Source organism: Kwoniella dejecticola, chromosome 4, assembly GCF_000512565.2.
Source record: "Kwoniella dejecticola CBS 10117 chromosome 4, complete sequence".
Lineage (NCBI taxonomy): Eukaryota > Fungi > Basidiomycota > Tremellomycetes > Tremellales > Cryptococcaceae > Kwoniella > Kwoniella dejecticola.
In genome coordinates this window covers 862,212-880,756 of record NC_089304.1, presented here as the reverse complement: position 1 = coordinate 880,756, position 18,545 = coordinate 862,212, and the positions used below count along the sequence as shown (strand labels likewise).

General features: G+C 48.3%; 2 protein-coding genes across 2 annotated transcripts; both read right to left on the bottom strand.

The window, feature by feature from the left end:
- Nucleotides 1–4,093: 4,093 nt before the first annotated feature.
- On the bottom strand, nt 4,094–6,158 carry I303_103596 (uncharacterized protein; the record flags this gene model as incomplete). Its single annotated transcript, XM_018406937.1, has 5 exons — nt 4,094–4,204; nt 4,276–4,433; nt 4,478–5,125; nt 5,183–5,496; nt 5,563–6,158. The coding sequence occupies 5 exons, from the start codon at nt 6,156–6,158 to the stop codon at nt 4,094–4,096; spliced, it is 1,827 nt and encodes a 608-aa protein (XP_018263745.1).
- A 4,723-nt stretch (nt 6,159–10,881) lies between these two features.
- On the bottom strand, nt 10,882–15,195 carry I303_103595 (uncharacterized protein; the record flags this gene model as incomplete). The annotated part of the gene is made up of 3 exons (XM_018406936.2): nt 10,882–13,497; nt 13,563–14,937; nt 15,041–15,195. The coding sequence occupies 3 exons, from the start codon at nt 15,193–15,195 to the stop codon at nt 10,882–10,884; spliced, it is 4,146 nt and encodes a 1,381-aa protein (XP_018263744.2).
- Nucleotides 15,196–18,545: the final 3,350 nt, after the last annotated feature.

The following is an 18,545-nucleotide window of genomic DNA, read 5'->3' as shown; positions in this document are numbered from 1 at the left end:
GCAATCACCATAGCCTCAACGTGAATTTGCGAGTGTTCTCTTGGTGCTGGCAGGTACACAGACCACCGAGTAATCACTGATGCAGCGGGCCTTACCTCCTGAGTAGAGGAGTCATTCACGGTCGGATATCGATACCCCACCGAGGAGTTCAGGAGGGTGTTTATAACTACTCTCCAAACAAAAATCAAAACCTTTCGTACGCAATATCGGTCGCTGGCGTATTTCTTCTTCTCATCGGCCCGGAGACCTCTTCTCACCGGAAGACTCATCTAATACTTGGCCTCAATCCAACAGAACTGTACTTGTTTCTCCGTTGTGGTCTAAGCTTGGAGTGGGTCGTCTTGCCCGTCCTCATGGGGAAGATACAGATGTCGTTGTGTTGCATTCTTCACCGGCGCCAATATCTCTCACTGCCAGATATTCTGGTCCTACCAAACGCAGGCCAATGCGAGCATATTTTGACAAAAGAACGAGCTCCAGATTCCCATTTTTGAAATACCTGTCAATTGGTGATATTAGTCGGGTCTGTGCTCTCGTCGCCAATTGCGAATCCGAGTGTGAGTATCGTTGGGATTGAGATTGGACTGGTCAGGTTTCGCGTTGGTATTGCTGTCGAGAAAGAGTGTTATCGCATTGCAGGACAAAGTCACATGTCCATCCACTCCCAGCCTCTTCCCTGTTCGGTTGTGTTTGGGCGTAAGAGTGCGATTGACATGGATTCGCTGTGCTTTGAACGAGCAGCTTGAGGCCTGGATGAGGTATGAGTCCTATACCAAAGATATTCACCGACCGACATACAGCTCAAACGTCATTCGTGCTTGCCTCGGTCAAGATGTGGATCAATGTAAGAGGTAGAATCGTGATGACATTCCTCTTGAGGCTGTTTTTCGTATTGGTGGTGGTATCAGTATCTGAATAAGCTTGGGAATGTCTTCGATGGCAGATAGAATCGCTTTGAAGGAGGAGGGGTCTTTTATGTGTAGATGCCGGGTAAGAAGGGGAGAAAGAGCTCTGCGTATTCGTTGTAGAACGGGAAGAAGAGGCTGAGCATCATCATCGTTGTCATTGTCTGTGTCATCGAAGTCCGATCAAGAGGGCGGTGGAACGAGGAATGAGATTCTGTGATGTAAGGCATCTACTGGTATTTGCGATTCATCAGCGTCGACCTTGGCACAAAGTACGCGATTCAGCAAAGCGCCCAGCTGGGCAATATGAAGATGGGTTGACGTTCGACTTCACGAATCCAGTCCCGCTTTCCCCGCTCCCCCTCTTTCAATTACAGCTCACTTGAGTGTGTACAACAAAGTCAGGAACCAGTTGTGGGGATCAGGAGGGTCCTATGCCTAGTCCCAGATCAGTGAAGTGCAGGACTCGATCCAACCTTCATCAGACTTCGAGGGATGGGCAGGACAGGGATTGTAATGCTGGGAGGTCTACAGTACTCACTTATTGGCGAAAACGACACGGATAGCTATCGTCCTCGCAACCTGTTCTTCAGCGTTGGCGTCATGACCTATTCCACTATCGGCTTCGGCTGCTGGAAAGGGCGTTGAGAGGGGATATCATCGGAATGATACGGAAATGGTAATGAGAGTCATGCATTGTACTGGGCGGTAGAGAATGGCGGCTACGCCCCCAACGTGAAGGCAACGAGGAACATAAAGGCTCCAGATTCGGGTTGGAGAATGGGAATTCGACTTTGTATATGAATGATGGACAATGTGCCCACGAGCTTCTCGAGGACGACTATGAAGTGGACAAACCATCCGCAAGGATATTTACAGTATATTTCCTTGGTGTTGAGGTATCATGGATAAAAGAGACATCAAATCGGATCTCCAAGCTCTGACTAAAGGACGATGACCTGCAACGCTGTAATTCAAAGCGTCTGCCCAAAACGCACATTGCAACAATTCTGTCTCAGCCGAAGGTAAGCCCGCCGATACATTGCTCGATGATTCCAGCGTTCCAGCTTCATGGGCCATGCTGCTGTACAGTACGATGCTGTTCTCAATTCATTGAACAGGGGAGAAACGGATGCGCTAGACGCTGTCTTGAGCGTTCAGTGCTGTCTTGAGCGTCCAGTGCTGTCCGTGCTCTCGAGCGCACACTGTTTTGATCTCCTATCCGGGCTGTCCATCTCACGTTCCTCTTTGACTTGTTGTGATAAGACGGGTGGCTGCGAGGAAGGTCATGCACATCATACAGCAGATCAAAGCGTTGACTTGAGTATAGGATGTGGAGCCCATAATAGACTCGCCACTCTGTTTTATTCGCTCTAATGACTTTGCCGCTGAGACTGAGAACGAGACAGCTCCCAAGAACTGATTCCCCACAAGAATAATCAAACCTCATAATATACGTCATCCTTGCTTCTTCATTACTGGCGCTCCACTCAAGTCCTGTAAATTGCGCCAATCCTTAGATCGCTTCGCCCCTCCCGTTTTTTGAGTGGGGGCACGAACAAGGGTTTCTCCACTCCCTCTTAGTTTGGTGTCGCACACTGTACAGTATAACAGTTTGTCCCCGTCCCCGTCTCCTCTGAGCCCTCAACGTACATTTACATCTTTCCTCCGCCCGTCAATCAAAGGACATTGATGTCTTTTATCCGTACTAACATCAATCCAAGCGAAAGAGAAAGGAATGGACGGGGAGGTGATGTAGACTAAACTACAGATCAATCGCCCAAATTACGTCAATCCGTGTCTGTGTCTGTTTCTATTGCTTAGCCCCCTCCTGGCTCGGCCACAAGAGCATGTTCATTGATGTTGATGCTGAAGTCGATGATCGCCTGAGACAGGGTGTGTGAGATGTATTGATGAAGGGATGAACGGAGTCAAATTGTCGTATATAGGTGTACACGTACTCGTAAATGAGTCCGTTGATCAAGGGGAAAGTGAAAGAGAAGGGGTCGAATCAAAGGATTACATACTCGTACGTTCATTAAACGTTTGGTAGAAGCAGTGTTGAAAAGAGGGTTTGTGCCACTTTCGTCACCTGTACTGTATGACGAAATTTCCGAATTCTGTCTGCTCTGCGATACAATACTGCATTTGCTTAGCTGCTTTCCCTTGTCACTTGCGATTCAAGATGATCGAACACCTTCTACTTTGGCTCGGTTCCGTAGTTGACGGTTAAACCAGGAGGATGAAATTAATATGTATTCACGGTAGACGGTAAATGATTTGTAGGTACCAGAGTACGATAGGTGATAGCAGACCACATGGCGTCATCGGAATTCCGAATAAGGTCCTCCTTGCTATTATTGCGATCATCGGAGATTAATTGAAGTGGGGAAACCCTTCGGAATTCCGTTTTGATCGTGATGCTGATGGTCAGTCTAATCGCGCTATTTTAAAGGAATACCGACTAAAGTACGCTCAGATCACAGGTACGATAAGGTACAGCACCATCCATCAATCATCAAACCATCAAAGACTTTCAAATCAAATCAATTATCTCTATTCAAGCCCTGTATTTAGGGCTCATCCAAAGCACATGTGCGTTTTTAATTGATGAGAAGTCCCTACTTGGCAAGGCAATCCCGATTGGACTAACCAATGATCGATTATCACAGACAATCTTGCTGAAGAGCAAATCACAGTATGGGTCGTCAAGGAATGAACCTGTAAGGGTCGAAGTGGATTTAATACTAGAGTTTCACCCCGTTTCACCCCTCCTCTCTCCTTGCTCAAATCATTACTCCGATAATAACTCAGGTGAAGGACGACTGAGTATCTTTAGTCAGGAACTGTAATGGCATTTGGTGCACTCCGGGTGCAATCCCGATTTCCCGCGAACCCAAAGCCTCACACGCTTCAGACAATTCCCGAAGTCTCCTGCAGGGGTCAAGCCCATCTGATGGATGCACAATATCAATACATAATATGCATTTCCGTTTCATTCTCTATAGACAGCCACGTACGGGCGGAACCAGACCGAATATGGCGATTTGTTCAGCGGAGAGTTTGCACGAAAATTTCAATCTTTTTACTGCCACAACTTCCTTTAGCGCATCAACCGCGGTCCATCATCAGTCATACAACCATCCATCATATTCGTTATTTTCTTGTGTTGTCCCGTTGACACATCGTTAAAGATCGTTAAGAGCATTTCCCAGTCCAGATGAATACCCATATTCCACTATCCTAGCAGTACACGCTTCACAATCACCACTTTTCGCAAATTGGATTTCCCCATCACACTAATGGGGGCACACCCTTCGGATCAGCATTGCGCCTGTCTGACACGGATCGGATTGGATACCCTACTCACCTCGATATTGACACTAATAGAATCTTTGTTCGTCCTCATGACTTTCTTCTTCATCCCTTGGGGTGCCAGCCCCTGAAGGTCTACTCCCGGTGCCCATCCCGCTGTCCATAGAAAGATCTTCGACGTCGTCTGCTTGAGAGGAGGATTTCCGGCTTCAGCTGAGTGATATCGCCCCAAATTCGGAATAATCAACTCAACTCACATTTCTCCTCATCACGATACTCTCTGTGTCTTCGTTGCGCCATGGCACTGCTTTCAGCCTGTCCCTCAGAGCCCTCATATCTCGGCTGAACTGTTTGACTAGACTCCTCGTCCTCTGGCTCGAGCTCTTCGCTTCCACCTCTTCCTCGCCCACCGTCACCCACTTTCTTCCCTCTGCCCCGCCGCTTGATATTCTCGGCATACTTGCACTGCCCATCGATGTGCCGCCTAGAGCACTGCGCACAAGGCTTCTTGCCGTCACACTTCAGCTTCCGATTCCGACAAGGGTAGCAGGAGATCTGTTGTCGCTTAGCTCGCTTGGGAGGTGGATAGGCAGAATGCGGTTGGCCAGGATGGTGGAAAGCCGTACTGAAGTAATCAGAGGCCGGAGGTGGATGGACGATAGAGTGTGGGGTCGAGGGTATGGCTGGAGTGGGCAAGGCAGAAGACGGATAGCTTGGACGACGGTGAGCCACATCTGTTTGAGCCAGATGAGAGTCGATGCGCAGCTGGTCATTCCGCCTTTGCTGATGATGTAGCTGGGGTACTTGAGGAGGAGGAACATTGGCTGAATGACCAGTATGCGAATTGAAGCCACCATGAAATGGCTCCTCTTGAGAAGCAGGATTCTGGATACGGATATTCAAAGCTTCACGTTGTACCCGCTTCAGCTATATACCCATGCAACGAGAATTGACTGACTCACAATTTGTGCCCGCTCTTCCTTGGCCACTAGTGACATGCGCGATAGCGTCTCTGTACCCTTGCTCGTATCTGCTAATCTCCTCTGCAGACCAGTTTCTCGTATCTGGCATTCTCTCTTGATTGAGTATGATCAATATCCCCTGATCGCGTTGAGATGGGGAGGGCTGCATTTGCATGTTGCTTCTTGAAAGCTGACCCGGGTATGTTTGCCCCCGCTGCATCTCAGCAGAATAATGCACATTACCGCTTTGAAAATTGCTTGCCGACTGTCTGTCATCGGAGGTCGTTCTAACGAAGCCCGGTCGGAGGGGAGATCTAAATCATTTGTCTGTCAGCGTGATCGGCAGCTTTTGAGATACGATGTCGAGGCAGTCCACTTACAGAGCCTGTCCGATGGAAGTCTCTGAAAGATGTGGGAGGTTCTGCTCAGGCCGCCGCCGACGCTGCTGTTCTACGGAGAACGGAGGTGTAGAGGGCCGACTTCGGTTGGGTGGAAACGTCATAAAGGTATCTCTTGATGGATGGGGAGGTCGAGTGATGCTCGTATGGTAGGAATGCCGCTGAGGAGTGAGCGTTGGGCGTGTCGGAGTCCGGGATCTTGTGACCCTCTGATCGTCGGCTATCGCACCTCGCTGAGTCAGTCTTCGAGGTGATGCACTCGATCTTCGGAATGGTGATCGGAGGGGTGATTCCCTACCCCTTTGGGGAGGTGGTGCAATAGCTTCTGCTGAGTTCAACAAGGTGGACAACGATGCAGGTAATCGAGGTCGAGGTGACAAGATTTCCGGTTGATGAGCGGAATCACCGGCAGACCGTTCGCGACTTGCCATGATAGCTTGACCGGTGACTTGCACGAAGGGCTGCAGGATGTTGGCTGTGGGTCGATCGTAGCTCTCGTTTGGTTGCTGAATAAGCATGTACGGGGAGAGTAAAGCTCTCCGCTCAACTTCGGGAGATTTTTCGCTCTCAGGCGACATCTCCTATCATACACCAGAATGGGAAGCCAACATGAGCAAATCTTATATCACTTCGCACTCCGATGCTTTTCGGTAAAGATGGTGCATTTACCAGACAAAGATAAGAACAACCAGGTTGAGCACCTCGGTCTGCGGGTCGTAGTCGCAACGTCTACCGTTAGGATTGAGCTAAAGTTCAAATAACACAAAGGGTCGTCAGCCTTTGAGCAAGTATGGTCCGGGAGAAGAACAGAGAGTCCAAAGACCACATCTCGGCCATCATCCTTTGAAAAGACCTAGGCGAATAGAAGATAGTTCGGGATCAGGAAGACAGAGAACAAGGCAGGTATATCGAAGACGCAGAATATCGCATAAGCTCTGAGACGAAGACTCACCTTGTGTTGACTGTGATGTGAAGGCCTCTTAGCCGTACCGAGTATGAGGTTGATTAGGATATGATATTTGTTGGTATTTCTTTAGAGCGCAATCGAACGACGACAGGATATAAATTATATGAATCAGCATCGAGCTGTATGATGTGTAAAAATGGTAAAGCATATAGATGATAAAGATCATGAAAAACAGGACCATCAAGGAAAAGAAAAGGAGAAAGAGTGAGCGATGGAGTGACATACATATATGTTTAGCGATGATGATAATGGTGATGAGGTTGATTTGTGGCTGATATGGGTATGGTCATTCATTTATCGATGGTTGTTGACTGAGCATCATCATTTTTCACAGCGTAGCGTCAGTGAGCAGGTCCTTGCTTGTTTAAGTATTTAGTGTACTGTAGCATGGTCGAATTGAGTTGACGTAAACCCCCCTTTCGCTTGTCCTTTCCCTTGCTTTTTGATGGTGATGAATCTAGATCGATGACTTATTGTCTCTGATCTGATCCCATTTACTCTCTCACTCTCCGATCTCACAAGGAAGGGAGGGACCGTGTGGGGACACAGCAAGACAAGACAAGAATCTCGGCTTACCTGATTTGACTTTTGCACTAAATTCGAAAGGCGTCGATGATCTGCAGATATCTATTGTATGTATGCTGAGTGTTCACTCCGTGATATTCAAGACCGGCTCTTCTTCTGCCTCGGAAGTATCTAGGCGTTTCTGCTGATTGACGATATTTAGGCTTCACTACCCAATCCGCGATGCGGGACCAAAGTTATGATCGCCGACGAGAATTCATGTATGTGTCCAGACCAGAGGTGGCAAACCCGCTGATGATTATGGAGGATCGGCGGCGGAGATCGATTTTGTGCGATGGCTGATGATGATGGGATAGACGAGAAGAGCTGATGATCCGTGCGGGCTGGTAAAGTAGGAGATCAGGGACTTGAAGGTGAAATGTCTATATAAAGGTATCTTGAATCGGCTAAAATGCTAGGTGCTACCTTTACAGCTTTGTGGGAATGATCAGAGTAGGAATGATGAAAGGTGATGATGCAAGTCAATGGGAGGCAAAGTGTGTGAGTGACTGATGTAATGGAGGAAAAAATTGGGCATTTCTGTTCGTCTTTCTCGGAGGGAAAGAACCTCTAGGTTATATACCTTTTGCTTTGGACTTGAACTCGCAAAACGGCACTTTGCTTTATCGCTATGAGATCATTGCCTATTTCTCCTATGCTTGATTGATACGGTATTGCATATTCTGAAAATAGAGCGATGACACCAACACCAGTACCAACGTGCTTGCTGATATTGGATACGCCACTTCTGATGATGATGAAATCGAAAGAAAGCTTACTTACTTTAGCCTTATTGTCGAGGTCCAAATGAAACGAATAACGCCTTCGTACCCAACTCACCTTTGATTTAACCGAAATTTAGATCCATTGCTGACGTTTGTCTTTCCCCTCTGACCAATGGGAAGATGAGCTGTAATCGATCACGGATGATTTGAGTGATTTTTCGATGTGCCCTCGTCGAAATGTGATATTATCCTTGCTCGATATGAGGCTGTTCTTTTGATGTTTGATGATCAAGATACCGTAAGTTGGCTAAAGCTCCGATTTCAGATGGGGAAGAGGAAGGGACAACGGGCGGGCGGAGCGAAATCAAAGGACTAAAGGAAGGGAAGCTTTTCCTATGTGCAGTACTGTATTCTTATTTTCCCTCAAACACGCTTCCCTTTCTCCCTTCCACCCGACGCAGAAGTTGTAAGAGGGGGGACTTTTCCGCAAGATGACGTCGATCCAATGTGCCTTCCATCAGGAACAGACTACTAAGTAGCTTATCATGCATATGCGCCATCGATGAGCAGAGATTGATCATCCACGTCTACACGAATAGATTGGTTTCACATGAAGGCTATCCTGTCTGTATTGTATAAACGTATAAACGAGATATTCGTACGTGTTCTTGGTGGGTGCGAGGGTAGTCGTCAACCGTCCTTTATAGTTATTTGTCTCACTTTAGTCGATATGTGTGCGGGGCTATGGGGCTATGGCGTCATGAAGACCTTTGAGAGAAGCAATCAATAACCCCTGTTGTAGGTGGATGCGAATATACCGGAGAGGTACCGGATGTAGATCTTTTTGGACCCTCTGAACCGTGTGACTGCGAAAGGAGTGTAAAGGATACTGTACTCTGTTTGATGGTGCGGTGGCGAAGTAAGTTGCCGTCACTACTCTCCTTGATCGATCTGGCTGGTGATCTAGCACTGGCCGCCTGAGAGGTCTCGTCGCCCATCATCCCCGATCAATGCTCGATCTCAAAGCTGAAAGCCTCAGCCTCGCATCAGCATCAACAGGTGTTAAGCAATTCTCCGGTCAAAGTAGATCCCCACTAGCTGGAAACACACGACCATATTCTCACGCTAATTCGGACCTTGGGCCATAGCAATCAATTCATCACTGAAGCGAAAGCAAAAGCGAAACAGTCGTACAAAAAGCAGCATCCATCTGTGTACTTTAATCTATCCCCTCTTACGTTGTTGCTTGGACGCTGATCGGGACGTGCGTAAGCCAGCAGGTGGGTGAGCTGTGTTGCCATGACAGGCACATGCATGAGTTGGTGTTATTGTATTCAAGTATTCAAGTTTACGCTCTGATGGTCGGCGATCCGAGACATCGATGCATACCGGCTTGTACCTGGCCAAATGATGTTAGTCCTTCGAAAATGGCATTCGTGCAAAGGGCTGTACTGTACGATATTGCAGCTGAAAACGAAGCGAAGAAGGAGATGACGGGTCTTGCGAATTCTTGCGATATTGCTGTATGAATGATTTTGATCGTATTAAGGTTTGATCGAGATCCACTTAAAGCGAGTGGGGATACAAAGCCCTGTCGCCCCTTCCTTTTCGATCATGTCGAGCGTTTTTCAGCTACTCAAGGCAAGCTGTCCCATACTCTTCAAATCGCTCATTCTCGTTCCTTCTATACGCAGTAACTTAGAAGAAGACTGGAAGGCGAATCACATATACACCCGCTCGCTACTCGCTCCTACGTTGTCGAGATCCAGGACCGGCAAGATACAGTGTTTAGTGAAAGGTGAAACGAGCACAGCGATATAGAGATCACGTCATAAGTTTCTGCAGCCCCTGCTTTGGGCTGTTTGACAGACGTTCCTTGGCCGGTCCTGCAGGGTTGATAGAGCTAATCAGCTATACTGCATGTCAAAGCGCAAGCAAATAGATTCCGTTGATCTCATCAAAGACATCAAGACATCAAGATCAAGATCCGTCCTCTTCCCATCGTACAACAAAGCAGCTTCTACTCCAGTACACAAGAAAGAGTCGTCAGAGTGTCCTTTCCGTCAAAAGCCCTTCAATCGCCGCGTACGATAACGAGATAAAGCGATAACGCTACAAGAAGTTCATCGATATTAATAGAATCCTCCATACAGCTAATTTGCGCCCCAAATCAAAGTTATCTCGCTTTATCAAAACTCACAATTTCACAGATTCACAGATTCGCAGAGCCACAGATTCACATTTACCATGCAGAGATTACTTCCTCGCTTCAGCGTTTGTCAGGCAACTCTTCTCTTCGATCATTTTCTCGGTCATAAACGCCCTCACGTACAGCATTTCACTTTGTGATGAAAGACCGATCCATGCATTCGGTAAAGGAACGCCTGGACCCACCCACCACATTACCGTATCAGCTGAAAACGCCCTGTGCTTTTTGATTTTGTAATTTGCATCCGGCTTGATCCTGAGGGTCGAAAGGAATTCGCCACTTCTTCCGCGACTACAGTATTCAAAATTAGCCACCGAACGTTATGGAGTCGTATTGCAATACAGCTTAGCTCTAAATGTCAATCCATCCCAACTGTCCCCTGGCTTCCAGTAAATCAACAAACAGATGAAAATATTGATCTTGTCTGCTCCATACCGATAATCGTCACAGCTTTTACCAGACCAGAAAATATCAACATCTATGCATTGATTGATATTGACAATGATCTTGGTCGCAGCCAAGGAGATGAAAAAGATCATACAGCAATACAGCGATATAGCAATGGTGAATCATACAGATCGACATATGTGGTGAATCATACTGATGTCTTTCTCTGTGTACAGTGATTCATTCGATAAATGGAAGACAAAGTGAGAACTTACAACAATTTCATCTCGTTCATCGAGCAAAAGACATGGCATGGAATGGAATGAAACGAGATGACATGAAACCCAATCAGAAAGGATCAGGCGAAAGAATACCTTGACCACTTCATCTTGGTTCTTGAATTGGGGTCTGAGTCTAGGCCGAGAGACCGATTGTTTACAGTTTACAGATTATGAAGCTGATAAACCCATTACACCCGTACACCCCGCCCAAAGAATATCCAACAACTCTCTTCCTTTTTCACTCAATCCCGTCCCCCTCCACTCTTCGTAACCCGTCGGTCCCCAGGCTGATTCACCTTTACATAATCCCAATCGATCTAAGCCCTCCAAGACGAATTCCACACCTTGGGATCGCGAGTGACAGACCGCTATGACCGTAGGCATCGTCTTTCCAGTTTTGGAAACTTGGACTGTCTTGGCGTCATTCGCATTCGCATTCGCAAATGGTGAGATCTCATTGATGTTATCGTCATCAGGACAATTGACCTCGGCTGCTTTCGTTTCGATTTCGGTCTTGGACTTGGACAGGGTAGAAGGTGATAAGAAGACATTCTGTTCTCTGTCGAAAGGTGAAATTGCAGCAGTCGGTGTTTGAGTATTTCCACCTCCATTACCATTTCCTCCTACTGAATCTCCGGAGTCGACTTCAGACTTGAGATCCTGCACATCGATTACTCGAGCAACCACTCTGAAAGATCTGAATGGCAATGGCGGCAAAGCAAGTTCTCCATGGAGTTTGGCTGTTGCAGACGACGAAAGCTTTGCTCCTGTGACAGGAGACGAGCCTACGTGTCCGATTGATGGGTGTGGATGAGACGGGTGATCTTTCGATGGGTTGGAATCTTTCCTAAGGGAGTTGTTGTCTCTACTTGCCCGTCTTCTAAGTAATTTCTGGAATTTAGGCAAAGAGCCGACCGGAGTAGAGGAGCTGGGGGTCATGCCCAGGGCAGAAGAGGCAGCGGACGATTGCGAATGAGAAGGAGCGGAAGAAGGCTGGTCGGATAAAGAGGCAGTCGAGGCTCTGGCTTGCTGGTGTTGCTCGATATCGTCGTGTTCAGCATTGAAGGGCACGTACCAGACCAGCAGGGCCGATTTTGGGCCCGGACCTGGCGAGAAATACGGATGTCTAGCGGTTGACGCTGATTTACCGGTAGAGTCCCAATCTTCCAGCGGGATGATCATGGCAACCGCCTCATCGGGTACACCATTCCAAGCTTTTCCTTCCCTAAATGTGATCGAAGGGGCAAAAGCGATGTTGGCGTTCTCGGCACTACCACTTCCCATCTGGACATCTTCTCCGGATGTTACAGAAGAGGCTGCTTTTCTTATGCGATCAGAGGATGACCAAGGTCCAGAATCACTTGTTCCAGACGAAGTCGTCGTTGCACTGTGATTGGAACCTGTTTGAGCAGAAGTAGATGTCATCCTCTGTTTACCCTCCTTATCATCCTGGCGGCGGTGACTGTGATGGTGGTGGTGGTGATCATGCGGTTGACCTTTGTAAGGCAACCCATCCGGACCTCTAGAGCTGCCGCTGAACCAATTCTGATGAGTGACGTTCGACGCACCAGACCAGGAATGAGCCTGAGCTCTCTCCCTTTCCCTTTCTTCGCGTTGAGCTTTCTTTTCATCTTTGTCAGAAGATCCACCCAAACCCGAGGACTTGAGCGCTCGTTTCAGCACACCACCAAAAGATTTGTCTTTCTTGCCTTCATGAGGAGGGTCGGATTCTTTGCTGCGAACTCGATTCAAACCTTTTGATTTGGATTTGTTGTCTTCCTTGGTGGAGACAGAACCTCGTTGAGAATGCGAGTCGTCTTCTTCACCATGCTTCTTCTTTTTACTCACTAGGGAAGCCATGGTCCCTATCGGTGTACTGGATGATAACGCCGGTGTCATGGTGACAGTCGAAGCTTGACTATCTAGCCTTTCCTTTCGCTCGGTGGCAGAAGTGACTAGCCACGAGCCTGGCGTAGTCTGCAACGATGATGACCGGCCAGACGTGGCGAGCAATGGACCAGGTTGATGAGATGAAGTGTTTGCTGGTGACAGATGCGGTAACTTCACACCGCCTGAATCTCTATGGACGTTCTTGCCCCCTAAGGTATACCGATCGACACTCGGAGATAGCTGGGCGATAGCTGACGAGGGAGCGGTGGAGGCAGATTTGACTTCTTCCAATTCGTACTCTCTGGTACCCAACCTGTACACTCGCCAGGAACGGCCGGTAACGGCTGATCGGACTTCGCCATTGGGAAACAGTTCATATTTGCCCGCTCCGCTTGATTCCCATTCTGCCTTTGGGCTGCGTCCGAGGGTGACATCGAGTGGATCTCGAGGGGAGGAAGAGGGAGCAGGATGCGAGGTGCAAGCCCTGAACGTCCATTCTCCTCTTCTTCCTCCATACTCGTCATCGAATTCTCCTACAAATTTAGCGAATGTGTCTTCTTCATCACCACCGAGCTTAAGAGTGGGTGTGAGGGGATGATCAGGCGAGCCGGATGTGCGTAAAATATCGATGGGAGTGTTCTTCTTCTTCACCTGACCACCTAGTTGAGCTTGGGATCCAGCAAGAATAAAATCGATATCGAATTCCGACACATCAACTGGCGCAGGTGGATGGAGTGAGGGAGGAAGAGGGTGAGGAAGCGGGTCGGACTGTAAATTGCGTGATTGCAGAAGGTGATTCGCACGATGTAAAGCCAGAGTGGACGGCAGGAGGCGAGGACCAGGATCAGATAATGGTAAAAGGGGAGGCAGCGGGCGAAGAGGTGCATTGAGGTTCTGTGGAATGTCTGTCAGCTCTGCCGTTCGCGTAAGTGCAAGAGAGTATGATGAAGAAGACTCACTTGTCCATCATCGATTTGCTCGTCCTCATCTTCGTCCATTGGCTCATCCTGTTGGCCGTCTTCCTCTTCTTCCGCTGTAGCCTCGCTATTAGGATCGATCACCACCGATGGCAGTTCCTTCTTTGTTTCTCTTGCTGACCGGCGAGACGGACTTCTTCCCAATCCTCCGCCGGGTATGGCAATCGGTAAGCTTCCTCTTCGCTGAGCAGCTAGATCGCCCTCAACGACGAGATTACTGGAAGGAAAGGGATGCGAGGGGACAGGTGGTGCCGAGCTTGGTCCCACTTCTTGGTCCAAAGGTCGAGCCATGCCCATCCTTTCCCATAACAGCAAACTTTGTCTTCGTAGTCCGCCTGCAGGTGTTCCTGGTGGACCTTGACCCCCTTGACCGCCGATCGATAACCTTTCTCTCGCTCTCTTGCCATCCTCCCCGTAAGTAGCAGCCAAGAATGCGCGGCGTTGCCTTTCAGCTTCAGCTTCTTCTGCTTGCTCAAACACGTCCATCTCGTCTCTTTTTCGTATTGACGATCGTCTACCTCCGGCACTTGGCGAGAGATCGACTGCTCGAAGGGCTGCGGTCGCCGGTGAAACCCCTCCTCCACTAATGCCAGGCGCGTCGCTGACTGAACCGAACTTGAACCCTTCGTTGGGCAACTGAGGACTTTCTTCGTATCCTGTCTCCCCCACACTTCCCCTTGGAGGCGGTAAGACTGGGTTCCACGTTCGGTGCGAAGGTCCAGCCCAGTTTCCGTATCCTAAATGAGGTAGACTACCTCTTCGTGCATATCCCTCTTGATGTGCACCAGTGAAAGGCGAAGATGATGTCGCATCCGGCGCGATCGGGTCGATGGGTGCGGCTCGATGTTTGGGACGGGAAGGTGGAGTTCCGTTGCTTCCATCACTACTGACTGGTCGAGATGATTTACCGCTGATATGTGTTCTGCTTGGCGATGGAGCTGAGAGAGTGGGACCAGAGGGAGTGAGAGATGATCGTCGTCTCCCAGGGTTCCAATCAGGAGGGTAGAAAGGATGGGCGGGTTGTGCTTGTTGCATTGCCGCAGGTCTGGACTGAGTTAAGGTTGATGTTGTACTGGCTGCAGATCCGCGCCTTTGACCAAGTAATGCCCCTTGACCAACCGGCGAAAGCCCGTGTTCGCTGTTTGGCCAAGGATGTTGGAATCCAACACTCCGGTTGAAAGATGGCTGAGATGTCTCGCGACCGATGTGGGGAGGTACGGGCGAGATAAGGTTGAGTCCAAGTGGAGTCAATGATCCTCGTCTGGGATGATGGGTATGTATGAATTGTGATGGGTGCGTCACAGCTATGACTGAGGGAGTGGGAGGGGCAGATGAGGGGGACTTTGGGGGTGAAGGTCTAGATTTATCGTTGTGGGTAAGTCAGTTTGGCGATGCAATGACGAAGACTGGTAGTATGTATGACATGAAAAGCGAATCAGGGCCAAGGGCAAAAGACTCACGTAGATCCCCTTGATGTCTTACGAGGTATGGCACCTTCAGAACTAGGTCCAGCGACAGCGTTTTGTCCCATCTTGTTTGCCCAATGTGTCGAAGGTGGAATGGGTATGGAGGAAGGAATAGATGAGGGTTGATCAACAGACCGGGTCGAACCCATTGTCAAATTGATATCTTGACTGGGTTCCAATCTTCCTCTGATTTCCCTATTATTACAAATTGTTACTGGAAGAGATCTTCTTTCGAGGTATCCCTCACAAGCAAGCTTCTACCCAAGTCGGTTCTGAAAAGCAGGCTTGCACTTTCATGTGGATTGATTGATCCTATCACAACACGCCCATCTAGTTGTTTGTTTCCTGATTGAAGATGCACTAATGTCGTTGACGTTTCCCAAGCTGCTGCGAGAAGCTTCCCCGTCTGTATGGATCGTGTAGAGTATAGGGGATTTGACGGATTGGGCTTATGACTACTGATGACACCGACTCCTCATCTATTGGTTCAATTTCTCCCTCTATTTCAGGACTCGATGTTACTGATTTGATGCTGGATTCGATTGAAATGATCTTGAGCTGTTTTTGGCTCGGTAGAACTCCCGTGCGGCACCGGCATGAATGATTATACCTGTTATCTTGTGTTCCTATGCAAGACGTTGAAGATGTATGTGTGCTCGCTGGTATGGTCAAGATAGTAGTGATAGTTAATGGTAAGTTTTGTATGGTGATATGAGGATGAGTAGTGTGTCTACGCTGTCAACTGTAAACTACGCTAACAGCTCAGGGTTCATCAGGGTCAATCATCAAAATCGCACTAACACTCAGTGGCATTACAAAACTACAAATTACCACAGGTAATCCTATATAATTAGGTCCCACTACGAACTCACCCCAGAGTACCTTACATACACCCACCACCTTGTAGATGCGTAAATTTGCTTCGCCTCCAAGTGCTTCTGTTTGGGTTACGGGTTCTAACTCAGGGCTATCCTGCCTGCCTGCCTGCCTGCCTGCCTGCTCAGTCCAAAGGGTTTCTCTCGAGAGGATCGCCTCACCCGATTCCACCCTAACCTATCAGGCTGGAGCTTCGGGCCGTCGTGCTCATCTGCTCATCACATTCGAATTTAAAGTTTTTTCATTACGATCAACGTGTTTCTCTTTTTTTGCTACTTTGGTATAGCTGTTGTACCGTATGTGCTTTCGACCGGAAGGAAATTTTACTATACTTACTCACTTTACTCTGAAGAGGAGGCGCGAAGAGAGAGGTGGGGTAAAGGGTTTTTAGTTGTCGGCAATTGACTAATTATGTTACAACCGGAACTTATTTTTTCCGTATCCACAACAATTGGTTGGGCGTGCACAGATGCGTTGAACCAGAGGCTTGAATCATGAATCGTGTTGTCGGGGGCTTAATCTCATTCGTCCATCCCATCCCATCCACCTCCCTCGTTCCGATTCCCATCATTACCGTTCACCATGAGATTTCAACGTTGGCGATCCGTTTGGGAGCCACTGAAAGCAAAGCAAGGCAAGCACGTCAGAAATGTTAGGATGGGATGGACAACAGATCTCCGTTTCGGTAAAGAATTAGAGTTTTCTCCATGAATTTCTCTAAATGGTAAAAAAACAATTCATTAGCGTCGTTTGGGTGAGTGCGAGCTAACCGCAATAGGGTAAATTCCACATGTTCAATCGATGTAAATTGCAGGCACCGTGCATCCAGTCAGTCACCTTTCTTCCCAAGTTACCCACTTTTTGGGTCCCATCAAGATCACCACCTGTACCTCGATGTATTCCTCTCTCAAGCACTTACACAATATCATATCATCGTACATGTGTCCGACTTGTAGATAGATAGGCTATCTTGCCATATCAAGCACTATGCATGCGAATCCTAGTTGGATAGTTGAATGTCTGCGCGCAATCAAAGAGTCCCGGGCGAGCTGCGAAGGGGAAATCTCGTCCGGACGGACGTTCCTGACAATATCGCAGTGATCAATTTCGCATCGCATCGCCCTGCGTGTTGCGCGCGAAGGCCGAACTTACTTCAACTTTGTTCTTATCCGTTGTTCGCATGCCACCACAACTGAAACGTCTGACATCACCACGACAAATTATAGTTGGCAGGAAGTACAAGACTATGGCTTTGTGCTCCGCTCAAGCTCCACCAATTTCCCGCACCGTGGTTATCAACGTATTGAGTTTCCGTCTTTACAGGAAAAGCGAGCTAGGATCGATCAGATCAGATCAGATCAGATCTCAAATCGCACATGAGCGATATCACCCACATGGTCCGCAACAAGCACAAATTCAATCTTCAGACCCTATTAATTGGCCTCACCTCGATCTCGTCTTCAACTTCGCTTAGGCACAGGGGGGTGAAGGGGCTGCGTGTCATTCATCGGCTTCTGATTATCGTCTCGCCCAGCCACCTTCTGACGCGCGTTGCTCCACTTAGAGTATCAAAAGGGTCGTCCTGAACTTCTTCGGTCACCTCAATCCGATGGTCCGTCGTCAGTACAACACAAAAGCAGATGCACGCAGATCAGGCACCGGATCCAGAAGACGAGGAAAGAAGTCACTTACTCTCGCTAATAAAACTAGATCTGCTTTGTCCGAATTGGAGTCTTAAGCGAGAGAAGGTGGAAGACGGACGGGAGACCAATGATTTGACCAACTGATGGGAAGGATCTGCAAGGGGTTGCAGCTTACGACTTTACACAAGCTTCATGCAACTCAAACCTTAGACCCACTGAAGCACTGAAGCACTAAAGCGTTGCCAGGTTCCAGGCTATGATCGTTCTTGTACCTTAGTATAACTCTCAACTCATGTTGCTGACCATTGCTGCCAGTATCTACTCGAGTGCAAGAAGATTGAAATTCAGTGTAAGAGCAAGAAGCTCACCCTCCGTGACTTCTTCGACTCGGTCTAGGTGTAGCTGGATGCGAGTGTGAGTATAAGCCGAATCGAGTAGTAAACGGATGATAGCTCAGCTAAGCTTTGATCACTCATAAGTGACAGCTGATCGCTAAGGGGCGAAGAGATGACGATGAAAGGGTAGTCATCGGTCCGAAGGAATTGACAGACCTTCTTGCCAATCGTGCTTGGCAAGCTATTGTGATGGGGTGCGGATATATTCTCGCTTGTGATAGCGTAGAAGGGCTATGGCGCCCACAGCAGCAGCGTAGGGTCTATTGTGTTTGCCCGATTGATCAAACCAGTCAATCCAGTCAACTTGCCTCAACACTTTTCAGCCGTCAGGCGTAGAAGGTGACTGATCTGAATAAGGGCATAGATCATATACAAGGGCATGAAGGAGTATACACTAGTTTCTCCTTTGGGTAGTGCTTCTATACGGTTGTCGCTGTACAAAGTATGACATGTTCGAACACTCAGACGTGCGTGTTCCATGACTACACACCGCCCTGATGCCTTTTCCCAAAGTCTCCTCTTCTCTGCTCTGCTATTCTTTGCTCTTAAGTCTAAATCAGGTCATATCGTTTTGGACACTATGTT